At 39.7% G+C, this 19,098-nt stretch overlaps 1 protein-coding gene across 6 annotated transcripts in view; it reads right to left on the reverse strand.

Moving 5' to 3' along the window:
* Positions 1 to 19,098, reverse strand: part of EVC2 (EvC ciliary complex subunit 2) — a 165,676-nt gene that overhangs the window by 65,316 nt on the left and 81,262 nt on the right. For 4 of the 6 annotated variants that reach the window (XM_073342529.2, XM_073342527.2, XM_073342533.2 and 1 more), the window contains 4 exons: positions 17,754 to 17,993; positions 16,637 to 16,812; positions 5,770 to 5,929; positions 3,985 to 4,445 (listed from right to left, as the gene is read on the reverse strand). In XM_073342529.2, the coding sequence (XP_073198630.2) occupies positions 3,985 to 4,445; positions 5,770 to 5,929; positions 16,637 to 16,812; positions 17,754 to 17,993 (1,037 nt within the window). The remainder of the gene's footprint in view (positions 1 to 3,984; positions 4,446 to 5,769; positions 5,930 to 16,636; positions 16,813 to 17,753; positions 17,994 to 19,098) is intronic. The other 2 variants (XM_073342528.2, XM_073342532.2) reach the window with 1 other exon arrangement.

The raw sequence follows: 19,098 nt of genomic DNA on the forward strand, positions 1-19,098 counted from the left end.
CAATCGTCCAGATAGGGAAATATCTGGACCCACCGCCATCTGAGGTAGGCCGCTAACACTGACATACATTTTGTAAACACCCTGGGGGCAGTGGACAGACCAAATGGGAGGACCATGAATTGGCAATGATTCTGTCCCACTACGAAATGGAAGAAGCACCTGTACCCCTCGAATATGTGGATGTGGAAGGACGCATCCTGTAGATCAAGGGCAGTGTACCAGTCCCAGGAATGCAGGGAGGGGATGATGGAGGCCAGGGAGACCATGCGGAACTTGAGCTTCACCATGTACTCGTTCAGACCTTGGAGGTCCAGGATGGGCCTGAGCCCCCCTTTGGCCTTTGGGATAAGGAAATAGCGGGATTAATACCCCTTGCCCATGAACTCCTCGGGCACTGCCTCTATCGCTCCTAGACGTAGGAGCTGCCCCACATCCTGCTCGAGCAGAGCTTCGTGCGAGGGGTCCCCCAAGGGGGATGGGGGTGAGGGGTATTGGTTGGGGATGAAGTAAACTGGAGGGTGTAACCCCGGGAGATGGTGTTGAGGACTCATCGGTCCGAGGTTAGCCACGACCATTCCGGGAGGAAAGCACACAACTGGTTGGAGAAGGGAAGCTTTATTGGGGGTGGCTCCCTGATGAGGACTGGTGGGGTGCCCCCGAGCGTCCCGTCACAAATGCCTTTTCCCCACCTGCTTGCCCTTGGATGACCCAGGCTGGGGGGCAGGCTGAGACTGCCTCTTATAGTCCCGCTGCTTCTTATGGGCAGCCTCGTACTTCGGCAGGGTGGCCTGGGTGGGAGTCTGCTGCAGCTTGTGAAAGTAGAATGAATTATATTGAAATTATAATTCATTAGAGAAATGCTGCTTGAAAGATTTCTTGAAATATAGTTGTCAGGAAGAGAAACATTAAGGAGTGTGAGACAATGGGTGCTCAAACTAATTAAGTTAGAGCTCCTACTGAGCTAGGAGATTGGTAAATGTTAGTATGCAAATAAGATATGTATGTATATTTGTCAGTTTCTGCTTCCTTTTGTCTCTTATGTTAAATTGGCTTTGGCTTAGCTGTATAAATAAGTTAGCTTGAGCCTCAGAGAGGGGCTCACATATCTGGGTGCATTGGCAAAGCGCTTTCCTAATAAACAGAGTGATCTGACAAATTATGTGAGTCCTGAATCTGACTTTGACAGGCTTGAACTTAGGTTTTGCTGGAGAGGGGGCACAGAGGCCCAGAGTCTGGAGGGTCATGCAGGAGTCTTTCATGCCATGCAGCCTTGTATCTGTTTCCTCCGCAAACAGAGCTTTCCCATCAAACGGGAGATCCTGCATGGAAGACTGTGCCTCGCTGGACAGCCCAGAGAGCAGGAGCCATGGACACTGCAGAGGCCATTGATCGTGTGGCTGTGTCCTCAGCATCCAAAGCTGCCTGCAGGGACACCCTAGCGGCCGCTGCCCCTTCCTCCACTAGTGCCTTGAACTCCTTCCTATCGCGCTCCTGGAGGGAGTCCTCAAACTTGGGCAGGGAGCCCCACAGATTGAATTTGTACCAGCTCAGGAGAGCCTGATGGTTTGCCACTCGTAACTGGAAGCTCAAAGATGAATATACTTTCCTTTTGAAAGAGTCCAGTCTCCGAGAGTTTTTGTTCTTTGGAGTCAGGGCTGGCTGACCCTGCTGTTTCCTGTGGTTGACCGACAAGTATTCATGCCTCTTAGCGGGTACAAAGTACTTGCGTTCTGCCTTTTTAGAGATGGGAGCCAATGAGGCCGGTGTTTGCCACAGGGCACTTGAAATCTTAGCCACCCCTTCATGGAGAGGCAAGGCCACCCTACCTGGCACCGATGGGGACAAAACGTTAAACAGGGAGACCCAGGGCTCCTCCATCTCCTCTGCCTGGAGGTGGAGGCTTGCTGCCACCCTCTTTAAGAGTTCTTGGTGGGCCCTGAAGTCCTCCTGCGGGATGGAGGCGGGTAGGGCCGCAATCGCCTCCTCTGCACTTCTCTTACTTGCCAATAAATATTTCTATGTTGTATTTGGGGAAAAACAGATGATATAGTCTCATCATATTGTGATAACACTCTTTCCATCCCACTAGTGTCTCTGGACGATGTTAAACAGAAGCTACTAAAGTTAGACATTTTAAAATCAGCAGGTCCAGATTAATTTGCGCCCAAGAGTATTAAAAGAGCTGGGGTAGGAGCTTGCTGGACCTTTAATGTTGATTTTTAGTAAGTCTTGGAGCACTGTGGATGTTCCAGAAGACTGGAAGAAAGATAATGTTGTGCCGATTTTTAAAAAGGGCAAATGGGATGACCCAGGTCACTACAGGTCTATCAGAGATCTTGAGCAAGATAATGCAGTGGCTGATACAGGACTCAATTAATAAAGAACTACAGGAGAGTAATGTAAATTAATGCAACTCAACATGGGTTTATGAAAAACAGATCCTGTCAAACTAACCTGATACCTTTTTTTTGATGACATTACAAGTTTGGTTGATACAGGTAATAGTGTTGACGTAACATACTTAGATTTCTGTAAGGGGTTAGACTTGTTATTGCACAACTTTTTGATTAAAAAAATTAGAATGATATCAAATTAACATGATGGCATACATTAAATGAATTACAAACTGTCTACCTGATAAGGTCTCAAAATATAACTGTAAACGGGGAATCATTATCAAGCGGGTGTGTTTCCAGTGGGGTCCCACAAGGATGAGTTCTTGCCCCAACGCTATTCCACATTTTTATCTGTGACTTGGAAGAAAACATAAAATCATCACTCAAAGTTTGAAGATGACACAAAAATTGGAGGAGAAGTCAATAAGGAAGAGCACAGGTCACTGATTCAGATCAATCTGGACCATTTGGTAAATTGGGCACAAGTGAACAAAGTGTGTTTTAATATGGCTAAATATAAATGTATGCATCTAGGAACAAAGAATGTAGACCACACTTGCAGTATGGGGGACTCTTTTCTGAGAAGCAGCGACTCTGAAAAAGATTTGTGGGTCGTGGTGCATAATCAGATGAACATGTGCTCCCCCTGTGATGTTAATGTGATCCTGTGATGCACAAACAGAGTAATCTCCAGTAGAGGTTATTTTACTTCCATATGTGGCACTGGTGTGACCACTGCTGGAATACTATGTCCAGTTCTGCTGCCCACAATTCCAGAAGGATGTTCATAATTTGGAGAGGTTTCAGAGAAAAGCCACAAGAATTATTAAAGGATTAGAAAACATGCCTTAGTTTGAGCTCTTGGAGACGATCACTGTATTTAGCTTAACAAAGAGAAAGTTAAGGGGTGATTTGATCACAGTCTATAAGTATCTACCTGGGAAACAAATATTTAATAATAGGCTCTTTAGTCTAGCAAAGAAAGGTATAACACAATCCAGCAGCTGGAATTTGAAGCTAGCCAAATTCAGACTGAAAATAAAGCATAAATGTTTAACGGTGAGTGTAATTAACCACTGGAACAATTTACCAAGGGTCACGGTGGATTCTCCATCATGACAATTTTTAAATCAAGTTTGGATGTTCTTCTAAATGATATGCTCTAGGAATTATTTTTGGGGAAGTTCTATGGCCTGTGTTATACAGGCGATCAGAGCAGATGTTCATAATCCTCATTTCTGGTCTTGGGATCTGTGAATCTCTGAATACTGAGAGTTTTGCAAATAAAGCATGGCATACACTGAATTAAAGCCTAAAAATTCTAAATCACCCTTATAACTTTAATAATTTCAGCTTCTTGGAATTTTCATTAAAAATCCCCAAACAAACCAAAGGGTCTAATTTTCACTAGCACAGGGCAAAGACAGCACATATTGACTGCAGTACAAGTGGTGGGTACTGTGAACCTGTGAAACTCAGGTCCAAAGTTTATAGCAAAGAATTGATAGTTAAAAATTAAGCCCGCATGTTTGTTAAACTCATACTTACTAGAGGCATAACCAAGAAAAGAAAATGGACAGACACTTACATGAATACTAACTGTTCCCAACTCCTTAGTTTTTTTTGTTCTGCAATGCTCTGTTCCAGCTCTTGGCTCAGTTTTTGCCTGGTATTCTCAAGCCATTCCCCAGTGGCCATATTATTGTCATGTTCTTCTTTTTCAAGCTGTTCAGTTTGAATAGCAATTTCCTTTTTATGCTCCTCAACAATTTGTTGCAGGAACGGCTTTGGCACACTCAGTTTTAAAAGTTCTTGAGTGATTACTCCATACTGAATGCGTTTAAGTTCTTCAATAGCTTTCTCTGTCAAAGTAAATCTAAGCACTTTTATTTCTTCACCGGCATCATTATCAAGCTTTTCAATAAGCTCTTCAAATTCAACAGCATGTTCAGTCAGGAGCTTTTGCCAGTGGTTCAAGTAGTGGCTAACCTCTTTAGTGGTTTTGAAAGTGTCTCCTATCGACATCTGCTCCTTTCTTTGTTCTTTCTGCTGATTCATTTAAAAAAAAAAAGATACAAGGTAAATAGAAGAAACCTCTTTTTAGTTCCAATCCCCTATATACATATTTCATACCAAAGTGAAATTATACATAACAGTTTTTTGTAATACTCAAAATGACAATTTCATTGCATACTATCAGCACTGCATTCATATGTGCCCAAAAGGCCACTATTAATTTAGGTTGAAGTTAGACAGAATGCTAACACCAACAAAAATGCAGTGTGCAATTTATCTCATGCCCTGACACATTTTCAAATGTCTGAAAGGGTCAGAAATCTAATGAACTGGTAAAATTCCAAATGCAAACTCTGATCAAAGAAATAGAGGAAAGAAAAGAAAAAAGTTTTATTGATATTTCATATTACACTATGCAATATTTTCACTGTAAAGCTAGCCAAAGCTACCCTTGGTTTAACACAATTTATCATTTAAGACCACACCAGTGGGAAGCACAGAGAATACAATGGAAGTGTTGGCCCTCTGCATGATTGCCAGAGCTCCAAGGCATTTTATTCCAAAGAGTTTGGAAGCTCAGTGGGTTTGGAAGGTCATGCCACCTGGTCCCACTGTGGTAGAATCTAACCCTATGATCCCGACCTGATGAAATATCAGATTTCACAAATGGAAACTCAGCATTTTCTTCATGTATATCACTTACCTGCAGGTTTTCCCAATGGTAGGGAATGATCTGGTCTTCTGTTGTCAGGCTATGAATAACTGCTCAGTTAAGACAATACAGTAGAACCTCATAGCTACAAATACCTCGGGAATGGAGGTTGTTCGTAATTCTGAAATGTTCATAACTCTGAACAAAACACTATGATCGTTCTTTCAAAACTTTATAACTGAACATTGACTTAATACAGCTTTGAAACTTTACTCTGCAGAAGAAAAATACTGCTTTTAACCATCTTAATTTAAATTAAACCAGCACAGAAACAGTTTCCTTGCCAAATCTTTTTTTTAAACTTTCCCTTTATTTTTTTTTAGTAGTTTACGTTTAACGCAGTACTGTACAGTATTTGCTCTTTTTGTTTTTTTGTCTCTGCTGCTGCCTGATTGTGTATTTCTAGTTCCAAATAAGGTGCGTGGTTAACCAGTCAGTTCGTAACTCTGGTATTCATAACTCTGAGGTTCTACTGTATATTGTGGTAATGCCACTAAAAATTCTGAAGACTGATTTTCCTCTACTATCCTAGCATGGATGTTTGTTATCTTCATCGTCATAAAAGAATTAGACCTTATCTTTCAATTCAATCAGGGCTTTTTTCAGCATAATCCCAGGGTAAACCGTTACACTGTACATAATTACCTTTTGCAACATTTCTCGTCTTCTCTTAGTAACGAGTTTCTGGTGAAGCCTTTGCTTTTCCTGTTTTAAATTATGATCCAACTTCTGTTTAACAGAATGAACTTCTGCCTGAGCTTGATCTAGAAGTGGTCCCAAATGATTTTCAGACAAATGACCAGCTCTGTAATAAGAGTGTTTAATACCTGTTACCTTGAATACTTAACAGTAGAGAGAGAGAGAGACTGAGTGTGTGTGTTTGTACAAAGGCACATAGTTATTATTTATTTCTGTTGCTGTAATGCTTAACAGCCCCTAACAAGGCTCAGGATCCCACTGTATTGGACACTATGCAAGCAAATAATACAAAGACAGTCCATGCCTCCGAAAGCTCACAGTCTAGCATATAGATAATACGCAAGAGGTGAATAAACAAATGGGAGTGTGAGGGGAGACTGGGAAGGGAGGCGGGGGAAAAAACCAAGGAGATGCATACATATATAGAGTTAGTGTTAGACAGAAGATGCTCAAAGTAATGTGCATAAACGAAAAAATTAGGGAGTGCAGGCTCACGTGGTTTGGTCACGTAAAGCACAGTCCTCATGTAAAGCACAGTCCTGACAACTAGTGAGGAAGAGTCCAATGGCTCAAGACTGAAAGACAGAGATGCCAACCCAAGAAGAAGTGGTGGTACGTCATAAAGGAAAACATGTTAGCATGTGGTGTGATAGAGGATATGGCACTGAAAAGAGCACTTTGGAAGGAGAGGACTTGTAGTGTAGGATGGGATTAATGCAAGGAAAAAGAAGGGTATTGTACAGAATTTTCAAATTAGACATGTTTTATATTTATACATTATAGTCTGAAAATGTAAAAAGTCTCCTTCAATGTTATATATATATATATCACACATGCACAATAATTTTATACACACTACAAATGATAGTTAGCAAAACCTGTGTAAAGACTTTCACTCACTTCTACAATATTCATAATAAATCAAAAGAATTACCAGGATTTTGGATGAAAAGAGAAATATAGCAACTCCACAGACCAAACTTTCCCAGTCTTACACATACAGGACATCTTTTGGATTCAGGATAGATTTGCAAGATTATGACACCAGTCTAACTCCACTGACTTCTCTAATTCACATGAGTGCATGGGCTAGACACAATAAAGTATAGTCAGGTAAGTCTCTCCCTATTAACAACTCTAATTGCATTATAAAGACTGCTGCTATTCTTGTCACTCAAGAGTTCCCAAAATACCTTTGAACAATAGGGATATAAAGGAGGATCTTAAATCAACCAGGTTAGGCTTTTGGATTTTCGCTGTTATTACCATGACTCACAAGAAATATTTCTAATATTAAATACTGAGTATTCCCTAAAAGGAGGTTAAAAGGGTCAAAATGGAACCTGGGCTGAAAGTACTATCCCTAACACTGGATTTTTGTTCAAACCCTTCCTCAATTATTCTCCAAGTACCCAATTTTCAGAAGGGCTGAGCACTGTGCAGCTCACATTGGTTTCAAATGGAATTGTGTGCGCACAGCCCCTCTGAAAATCAGGACCTAATAACATATAGGGTTCACATGCCACTGTCCCGGCAAAGTCTCCAACACACTTCAACAGTTCGACTGTGGGCGAAATCTTGTAGTCCTTTATTCAGACCTTTCTCAGGAAAGGATTGAGACCAATTCCCATTGATTTCGTGAATTTACCTAGGATTTGTCCATATGAATTTAGCTGTCCCACATTTGTTCCAAGTTAGATTTTACCTCAAATTCCCAAAATAATCAAATTAAAGCGAAGTTGAAGAACATTTATTTAGTTGTGTGGCTTTTGCATTTTACCCAAAGTGAATAGAGAGCTCCTGTTCAAAGCCAGCACTTGCTTCTCCATCTACTGTTTGAGAGTTTACAGTCAATTAAATGAGCAACAGAACACTATCCCCTGCCTATCAAACTTGCTTTAAATTCTAATGAGGAGCTCAGCTCAGCCTCCCTCCTTATCACGTAGGTTTGCTAAGTTTTGCAGAACTCAATTTTTTCAACTTCCATCCATCACCTTTTTTTTAAAAAAAAATCTTCTGTGGGAAAAAGCCCACAAAGCAATCCCACCAACTGTCAACGTGCTCTACTTGAAGCCAAATAATATTTGTCCTTGCCTGAAACCAATTGATTATAAATTCCAATGATGCGACAGATAGATTGGGCAGTGCCAAGCCTCCCTTCAGCTTTGTGAACTGCAAATTCCATATCTAGGCTCCTTTCTGTGCCAAATACAAGGGAAAACAAAGTAGTATAACATGTGGGTGGCGGAATTAGATAGAAGGAAGAGCAAGTTATGCAAAATAATAATCAATCAAGATATTACTTTTAAATACCTTTAATCTATTTTGTGCTGGGGGAATTACCGAGGAGTCTCTGCAGCCCCTTTACAATCCCTACCCAGGGTGGAGTAAAAGGGCCTGCAGCAGGAATCAGAATTGGGGCCATGAGATGAAAGGTGGAGGGAAAGTGATGTAACATGCCAGCTAAGTGAACAGGGTGGTGATACTACACACTGACTATGGGGACGATGATAGACACACATCTCATTAGTTCCAAGTTGATTTATTCTGTGGAATTGTTTTACGTGTAAAAATCTTAAAAGGCACTCAGATTAAATTGTAGGTAGTTGTGGGTACTACAGGGGGCCAGTAAAAAGGAATATGGACTGAGTTTCCAAAGACACAAACAATAGAGACAAGGAGGTGTAGCCATCGGTTCAAGCAGAAGCAGAGTGTCAGCTAAATAACACTAATAATATAAAAAGAAAAGGAGTACTTGTGGCACCTAAGAGACGAACAAATAAGCATAAGCTTTCATGAGCTACAGCTGAATGCATCCGATGAAGTGAGCTGTAGCTCACGAAAGCTTATGCTCAAATAAATTTGTTCGTCTCTAAGGTGCCACAAGTACTCCTTTTCTTTTTGCGAATACAGACTAACACGGCTGCTATTCTGAAACTAATAATATAATGGTTGTACCTCTAAGACAAAAATGAAAGCGTCTCCAGGCTACAGCTCAAGACTTAAAAGTCAAAATTAAAAAAGGAGCCAGTTAGAATGCCCAATATAATTGGCAACTCAGAGTTATGATTGACAATTAAAAAAAAAAAAGCAAAAGGGCTTCAGACTTCAAACTATAGTTTGTCTGATGGGTAGGTTAGGTTGTGTATAGTTGTATTATATCTGAAGAAGTAAAGGAAACCACAACTATTTTAGACAGATCACTCCAGTGTGGAAATGACTAAGGGATGGAATCTAATTGATTAGAAAGCCCATATGATGGAAACAATGGATGAAATCCTTGCCCCACTGAAGACAATGGGAGTTTTGCCAAGGACTTCAGTGGGACCAGGATTTCACCCAACTGGATCAGTATTCTGCAGATGTCCAGATCAGAATTGCAATGAGTAATTCCTCATAGTAAAATCCAGACACAAAGAGCTGCTAAGCAAGTCATTAATCTTAATGCAGATAGCAGCTGCTCAGCACCTGGTGGGGTCAGGCCCCAAGACATTAAAGGCTTATGCTCTGCTGACGCAATAACAACAACAATGGGTAGCTTAGCTACCCCAGTTCTACCTGGTGGAAGGGGGTATCAAAGGACTGTTTGGAGAAATATTTATTGATGCAATAGACTCCACTTAAATGGAGAAGAATAAAAAGTACACTACTAAAAGAGATCAGTAAGAGGAATGATTTGATTTGGACTTTACTGTAGATGATGGTAGGATTTAAGGCCACATATCACAGGAAATTATTGTGGTTTTATTAGAGATTAAAATCCATGGAGAAATTCATACTGCAATAGGAGTTCTTCAAGTCCAGTAAATTGCCAGGACTGGATAAGGTTATCAAAGTGTTATGAAAGAAATGAAGTGTGAAGGAGCAGAGTGCTTGGCGAAATGAAGCCATAGCACTTTAAAACTAGCAATTGTTCGGAAAAAAAAGCTGTGAAGTCACTAATCTGGTGCCTTTTTGACTATCTAGAACACAGGAATTACAGAATGGTGGGGCTCATTGTGCTACTGGGGAAACCAGTTATTAAGAGTTCCAGTAAGGTTAAAAGAAGAAAAGGAGTACTTGTGGCACCTTAGAGACTAACCAATTTATTTGAACATAAGCTTTCGTGAGCTACAGCTCCCTTCATCGGATGCATGCAGTGGAAAAGTAAGGTTAAAGTAGTACAACACCTGGACAAGTATTGCCTGGACAAGTCAAGCCCTGCATAGTTTTTGTAAGGAAAATGATAAAAAGAGCTTTCTATCTAGGAGAATTCTTCGGAAATGTTAACAAAATGGTAGATAAAGCAGCATGAATGTAATTCACTTAGATTTTTCCAAACGCTTTTTTGAAAAGGTCTCTCACACGAGACTATTAAGGAAAATGACTAATAAATGAATAAGGGCAGTCCTGCAGTTCGAACCAGTAAAGCAACTAAAAAGCTACAGCGAAGGCTGTTCTACAGGTCAAATGTCAGGGTACCAAGGTGATTGTCAGTATTTGATAAAAATTATTAAATAGATTTTGAACAAAAAGTAAAAGGAGTTGATAAAGTATGATAATGACACTAAGTCAATTTGTTTAGTAAAATGGAGGATTATGAGAAACTCTGGATGGATTTAAATATATAAATGAAATGGACAATTTGACAGCAGAGGACATTTAACTTGCATAAATGTAAGAAAATGTGTATTAGCAGCAATGGTCTAAACTCCTAACATGCGGAGGGGCACTGAAGCTGTGGAATCTTCTGAAGCAAGAGAAGAGGTTAGATTGTAGAGAGTTCAATGCAGATATCTGCTCACAATAGCACATATACAAATAAAATGGCTCTATGAATTAAAGGACAGACAACAGCAGAAAATATTGCAGTGACATATTGCACAATGGTGGATAGGCCTCTGATTACTGTTATTACTGTTACTGAGGGTCTTTTTATACAGTGTTCTAGCATCCACTTGACCACACAGTTCTGGTTAAACAATAGGCTTTTGATGTAACCTTGTGCTTTCTGAACACCACCAGTAATTACAGGTTTCAGAGTAACAGCCGTGTTAGTCTGTATTCGCAAAAAGAAAAGGAGGACTTGTGGCACCTTAGAGACTAACCAATTTATTTGAGCATAAGCTTTCGTGAGCTTCAGCATCCGATGAAGTGAGCTGTAGCTCACGAAAGCTTATGCTCAAATAAATTGGTTAGTCTCTAAGGTGCCACTAGTACTCCTTTTCATTTTGTAGTTACACAAATTAACATAGGGCAATTTATCCATCAGGCAGTCTATTATAAACTTCAGAGACATATAGACAATGACATTATTTTACCCAAGATTCATCTAAATGTTAATATTCCCTTTTGATCTCTGAATCAGTAGCTATATTGACAGACAGGAACTGTTTATTTACATAGCTAGAATTAAAGATACACACAATTAGTATCACTTCTAACAATACAGGTTTGCATTTCAAAGTTCTAGCCTATTTAGCATGAATGGCCTTAATTTCCATTCGCATACCTTTCTAAAATGTCTTTAAAGGTCATGGTTAGTTAGGCTGTGTCTACACGGCCACTTTCAGCGCTAAAACTTTAGTCGTTCAGGGGTGTGAAAAAACACCCCCCCCCCAGTGGCAAATGTTTTAGTGCTGAAAAGCAGCAGTATAGACAGCCTTTATTGACGGGAGCCGTGCACCCGGCAATAAAGCTACCCCCCCTCATTCGAGGTGGTTATTTTTTATTGCTGGGAGAGCTCTCCCCCAGCGATAAAGCACGACTATCCTGCCCACGTCACAGCACTGCTGCAGCCACGCTGTAACGTGGGCAGGGTAGACATACTCTTAGCCTGCAAGCTGTTTAACCCTTTCTGGCCACGTGTTACACTTTGCATAAGATTCGTTGCAATTATATAACAGTGGTAGAAATAATGGCTTGCGTAATTATACTTTAATCAGACGTCACACCTGTCCTCTTGCGTCTAGGGAACCATGTTCAAAGTATAAAATTTCTTTGTAAAAGACAGAGTCAGATTCTCTTCCACATTCAGCATAGAGAAAGGGAGGCAGCCTAGGAACTGTTTATGGCTGGTTACAGCTCCATAATTCACAGATCACATCTGCTTCAGCCCAGCTCCCTAAGGGGGTCAGCTGAGATTTGGCAGAATGCAGCTACACTCCCCCTCAACCCTTAAGCCAGTGTTTGTATGGGGGGAGCGAAGGGGCATGGTTGGCATGGGAACCAACTACACCGACTTTATGCCAACTGAGAGCTCCCTAACCCTTGGCAGAATTCTCAGTAGGTTGTCCAGGCCAGACTCCAGCCCCTTTGCGCTGAGTGATGCAAAGAGGGCAGAATGGAAAGGGAATCTGGCCCAGAGACATCTGACTATCCATCCTTGCCTACTATATTATGGGCAAAATTTTCAAACTTGTATACCTAGAGTTAGAGACACACAGTGGGTGTGGTAATATATTTTACTGGGTCAAATTCTGTTGGTAAAAAGAGACCAACTCAAAAGCTTTCTCTTCCACCAACAGAAGTTGTTCCAATAAAAGATATTCCCTCACTCACCTTGTCTCTCAAATATCTTAGGACCAACAAAACTACAACAGCACTGCAAATACCTAGAGTTAGAGTAAATCCATATTTAGGCACCCAAATCAGCAGCTTGATTTTCAAAAGGAGCTGAGTTGTCCAGAAAAATCAGGCTTCTTATTTAAATGCTAACTTTAGATGGTCAAGTTTGAAAATACTGGCCTCTAGACTTTGTTTGAAATTTTCTCTAGAGTCCTAGAGTGGCTGTTTTATAATGAAACCCACCATTTACTTATTTTGTTAACATTCTTACAGTATCTTTTTCACATGAATCTCGATTGACTTTTTATCCAATATATTTTAAACGTTCTATTGAGCTCTGCTTTTAAAAGTCCTTTACAGCATTTATGTCTTGACTGTTTTATGCTACCTCTGAATTTGTTTATGTGTATTCTATCTCATCCACATATTTTCCCAATTTCATCTCTAGATATAAAACAATTATGCAACTCAAAATTCCCTTTAATCCCATCCATAAATATATGTTTAAAGTACCTAATCTACTGTGTACTGGTTTTGATAAAGGAACATCTACATTTGTAATGAGAGAAGTGGGAGTTGAAGGGTAAGATGAAAAAGCAGACGAGATTAATGATACAATTTAAAAGGACCAGAATTTTGGTTCAGACTTTTCTTGCTCTTAACATTTCTTCTGTTCTGGTCTGTAAATATTCCCCAATTCCCCTTATAATTAAAGATTGAAATTCTGGCCAACCTACCATGGAATTATTCTTTTTCTGGGTTTTGGGCATGATTCTCAGCTTTGCCTGCAGCAGAATGACTCTGGAGAATGTTCAGAAATACTACATTGTGTAGTTTTACAATATCAACGTCCAAAGAATGAAAAAATAGGCACAGGTCTTGCCAATCTTCTGAAAGCAAACAAGCTGCGTGAGTGTGGGGGTGTCTGAAGTTATAGGAGGGTCACACAAGATAACTGAGTAATGTCACTTTGTTTTGCGAGGGTGTCTAACTTTGCAGAATTTATTTAAAATTTGACACTATGAAAAAAAATCTGGGGAATCCTCCATCCAACCTTCCTATTACTTATATGGTGAGAGGAAACGCCATTTGCTGATATTGTTTGTAGCTCTCGGTGCAAAACTAATCCTGTTGTAAGAAACTCAATCGCAAGATTTCTCTGGAAAGTAGAACTGCATCCCTCCCCCAATTTGTAAATTCTTCCTCACTCCTCTGAACATTATAGCCAATGAATAGCATGCAAAGTTAGAGAGAGAAAAGCATTGTTTTACATTAGGATTTCCTTACGACTCGTGTTCGTGCTGCAGTATTTTGTGCACGTGAATATCACACTGTATCACCACCAAAAACTACCCAGGCCTTGCCTTTCCACTACTGAGATTTTTTTCTTCTAACTCTCCTCTCTCTCTTTTCTAGTCATTGATTTTTCTTTTATTTTGCATCTCAAGTTCAATATCAGTTATTAAACAATGAACTAAAGCTACTTTTCCAGTTTAATAAACCCCACTTCTTCCTTCATTTTAGTAATCGGCTCCTACGAATTCATGATTAAATCTGCACAGTGGCCTATTTAATTAGAGCTTCTCATTAAGGGCCTTCCCAAAGTAACAATGTCTACAGAACAACCAAAGAACTTTTCTCAAGGAGACCAAAAGCTTAATATGATTTGAAAGTGATGTGAAAATATGGAAGGGTACAAGCTGCAGAAGTGGGGTCTTCATTACGTTACAAAGGAGGTGGTAAGATTGGTTTTGGACACGTAGCTGCACATACATTATCGTACCATCCAAAACGTGCAAAGCAGAGTACAGGCATATAGGAAGACTGTCCTTGCTCAACAGAGCTTACAGTCTAATGGCAGTCATGACTCAACAGGTGACAGCTATTGCAATAGGTGGCTAAACAGAAGAGCAAAGGTTACAAAAATAAGGTAAGGTACTTGGCTCTAAATGAACAGTTATCCAGTCTCTAATGAAGTGCTGTTCGTTTTGCACTACTTGCAGATACAGAACATGATCTTTTGGTATCTCATATCAATCTTCCTTTGGGCCTCTAAACTAGGGCTGTCAAACAATCGCAGTTAATGCCTGCAATGAACTGAAAACAAAATTAACTCATTAATTTTTAATGCGTTAATCGCATTCCTCTGGGTTGGGAGGGATGCATCGGCGGTGGGGGGAGGGAGGGAAGGCTAAAGCCCCAACCCACAGCTCCGCGGGCAGCATGGGGGCTGAAGTCCCAGTGTGCAGCTCCACGGGTACGCTGAAGTGCTGAGCTGGAGCCCCGCACCCTGAGGGGGAGCTGAAGGCCTGAACCCTGTATGGGACTGGAGCCCCGAGTCCTATGGGGGATGAAGCCCGGAGCCCTGAGCGGGACTGGAGCCCTGAGCAGAGCTGAAGTACAGAGCCCCGATCCTATCTTTGAAAACATAGAAAATATCCAAAAATATTTAAATAAATGGTATTCTATTATTAACAGTGTGATTAAAATGCCTATTAATGCCTATTAATTAAGATTAATTTTTTTAATCGTTTGACAGCCCTACTCTAGATCTTCTATTATTTTTACCTTTCAATTGAGAACAATAGCAGGAAAGAAAACAATTTAGATAGTAATATGTCTATATGGTCCTGTTACTGGCTGAGAAGTTTGGATTATATTAATCTATTTTATATTTGTTTCTGCAATACATGGCACCCAGATGACTGGCAACTGGCACCAATATATGTCTAAAATATATAAAGAAAGATGTGGGCACAGGATCAACAGAAAAATTAGTAATTTGCTTTCCTGCACACTGACACATTCTACTTTCCTGGCATACTTTTCAGTAGTTTCTCCACATGCCAGGCTAGCAGATGCTTCAGCTCTCTTGGTACTAGCTAGAGTTCTCCCTCAAACTGCTCTATACTGTCATGTAATTTTAACTGTTCATTTCACCAGCGCCATTTCATCATTTTTATGTCTCCATATTACCTTCAGGGATATTTCTACGGTATCCTCAAATACTGTATCTGAATCAGCCCAGAGCCTATATGACCTAAAAGAAATACCCCAAAACAGTTAAATAAATATTTTTTCTGCAATTCATTTTTACTTATTACTTTAGCCAACATTTATTCTTTACTATTCCCAGCAGCATGTGGCTTGTCTGCTAATAAAGATCTATACCAATTATATTATTTATAAGCTCAGTCAACTGTGGAGATCATCTTTCCTTTGGAAAACTTTTATGCATGCCAATTTGAGACCATATATCCAGCTCCTCACCCTACATGTTAAATTTAGAAGTGAATCAGAGTTGCACTTTTCATCTAGGTCTAGATTTTCATGTACATAGGGTCCTGTTCAGTAATTCTTATTAAAAATATTCCCATTGACTTAAATGGGCTATTCACATGGGTGAGTACTATCTGAATAAGTAAAGGATCTATAATCAGCCCCAAACTCTTGCTGGCTTCAGTGGGAGCCATAATCCTCCAGCAGCAGAATCTGGGCATCTGTTAATAAGTCTAACTGTACATGTTCCCATCAGTCAAGGAAACTGACAAAAACATTTTATCTGACTCTACTCATAAGACACTGCATCAATCTAAAACTAAATGATCCAGTTAAGCAAATCACATATTATAATCAAACATGGAAGTCGTTCTCTTGGACATGTATTTGTATGACATGGAGTGAGGCTGGGAGAAAAGAAAATAACCAAGATCTTATTTGAACACATTCACAGCAACACATAATTCAGATCTAGATCACACACAAGGGTTGGGACTAAAACCCTTAACTAATAGCTCCAAAAGCACATGCTTCTACCACTTGGGCTAAAGAATCTCTCTAGCCACTAATATTAGTAGAAAGTACCTTATTCTCTCAGTGGGACTGCTACCAGAGGGCAATATTAGTCACTCACACACAATGACCCTGATCCTGTAACATGCAGCACAGAAATAAACTGATGTACCCATTTAGAGCCTCACTGAAGTCAATGAGCTCTAACCGGGTATGTGAGACAGCAGTATTTCTGTGTTGTGGGATCAAGGCCAAAGACAGTATATTACACTCTGATGCTGAATAACCAATATGGTAGCTACTAAATATTCATTGAATTATTTTAAAAATAATAAATCTTCTCAGTAAACTTTTAAATTCTATTCATTAACCTTTATTAGATATAGCTAAAATTATTTTTGAGGAATACCACAGGTCACTCAGATAATGTAGGAGTGGAGACACCAGGAATAGTTAAAATAGAGATTATATTTACCTTTCCATCTTGTTAATGAGACTTGTTATCTGGCTTGCTGCTGTGTTCAAGAGAGAAGAGGCTTGAGAATCCCATAAATGTATATTATTTATTAGGTACTCTCTGAAAGCAAATCTTTTACTCAGATGATACTTCTTATTAGCCTGCAAAAAATCCATTAGCTCTTCAATGTCCTCCTACAGGAAAGAATGTGAACACATATATGTCTTAATTAGAAGTTACATTCATTTTAACTAACACCGGAGAGAGTGCTATTTAGACCAGTTTTGTGCATTAGAAAATAATAATATTAAACAGCCTTTACAAATAAAAAACAACAGTGAACTTCCATACAAGTTAGTTAAAAGTATTGTAAATTAGATGATTGTGTCATGTTATTACAGTTGCATCAGTCTAACACAGTTTGTTGATCTTTGGGCCTGAACAGCCAGCTACTGAGCACGGTGCTTACTACCCAGAGTAGTCCATGGAGGCCAATGAGACTACTCAGGGTCCTGATTCAACAGGATACTTGAAGCATGTGCCTAAATTTAAGCACATAAGCAGTCCTGTTGACTTTAGCAGGACTACTCATGTGCCTAAACTAGGCACATGCTTGCTGAACTGGGGCCCAAGGGTAGTAGGCTCTATGCTCAGTAGAAAGCATACGCAGAGCCATGCTCTTTTAAAGAAACAAAAAACATTCTCTTTCCCTAGAGCAATTTTCACTTTAAGATATAGTGTGAAATTTCCAAAAGTGCCTATGTAACTTAGGATCCTAAGTCTTAGGGTCTAAGTCACTTAAGCACCTTTGAAGAATTTAAAAAACAGGTCAAGTTTTATTCAGATTTGTAATGTAAAACCCAATTAGCTGGAACAGACTGCCTGAATGAACATGCACAACTCCCATCGTTACTGGGAACGGTTATGTACATGAATTAATAATTTTTGTCTAGACTTTAAAATTTCAAAATTATGGGACTGTAGTTTTGCATCTTATTTCTATTGTCAATCAGTTATAAAAGTGATAACATGGCAAAGTTCTACAAGTGGAGATAATTAGAGAAACATTTCACAAACATTACTATGTGATCGCTATCTGTTGGGAAGTTAAAGAGTGGAATAGTTACATCATTACCTGTATTTTAGAGTAATCCTGCACTAATGCTTTGGCTGCTTCTAACTTCAATTCTCCCTTGAAAATGGCATTTTTTATCTGTGTAAAAAAGATATTATGGAGCTCTGTTCTCTGGAAAATAGCCAGTTGTCGATAAGCTTTCGCAAAGTACTCCTCCTGCCTCACCAAAAGGAACCTCTTCATGTGGCTCTGCTCAAGTTTGTGAATTTTTTCCAGAAGACATCTGTATTCTATAGCAGACTGGGAGAGGACAAAAAACAAGAACATCCAAATGATTACCCGTGTTTAATATATTTTAAAAGTACCAATATTACTGAGACTAATGTATTACTGAGACTAAGCTCACATGTATTCAATGCTTACTACGCGCATTCTTCTTTAAGTGATCTGAAATGAGCAGCTATTTTGAAATAAAATAATATTAACATTAAATCATATTTTCAATATTCAACAGAAAAGCCCCGTTCATCTATCCATAACACTCTCCTTACAATGTGTATGATAATCAAGGTGGGCCATTTCCAGCACAAATCCAGGGTTTAACAAGAACGTCTGAGGAACAGTGGGGGGGGGGAGGGGGAGGAGGTAGGAAAAAACAAGGGGAAATAGGTTACCTTGCATAATGACTTAACCACTCCCAGTCTCTATTCAAGCCTAAGTTAATTGTATCCAATTTGCAAATGAATTCCAATTCAGCAGTCTCTCGCTGGAGTCTGGTTTTGAAGTTTTTCTGCTGTAATATCGCAACTTTCATGTCTGTAATCACGTGACCAGAGAGATTGAAGTGTTCTCCGACTGGTTTATGAATGTTATAATTCTTGACATCTGATTTGTGTCCATTTATTCTTTTACGTAGAGACTGTCCAGTTTGACCAACGTACATGACAGAGGGGCATTGCTTGCACATGATGGCATATATCACATTGGTAGATGTGCAGGTGAACAAATCAGCCACACTATCAGAGGCTCGTTCACCTGCACATCTACCCCTCCCCCCCCACTGTTCCTCAGACATTCTTGTTAAAATGGTCCACCTTGATTATCATACACATTGTGGGGAGAGTGATCACTTTAGATAAGCTATTACCAGCAGGAGAGTGGGGTGGGGGGGAGAGAAAACCTTTTGAAGTGATAAACATCCATTTTTTCATGGTCTGTGTGTATAAAACATCCTCACTGCATTTTCCTCTTTATGCATCCGATGAAGTGAGCTGTAGCTCACAAAAGCTTATGCTCAAATAAATTGGTTAGTCTCTAAGGTGCCACAAGTACTCCTTTTCTTCTGCATCTGGTGTCTCACCCACATTTCTCCACTTTGGATTGCTTCGTTTTATTCCCCTGCAAT

Source organism: Lepidochelys kempii, chromosome 4 (genome assembly GCF_965140285.1).
Source record: "Lepidochelys kempii isolate rLepKem1 chromosome 4, rLepKem1.hap1, whole genome shotgun sequence".
Classification (NCBI taxonomy): domain Eukaryota; kingdom Metazoa; phylum Chordata; order Testudines; family Cheloniidae; genus Lepidochelys; species Lepidochelys kempii.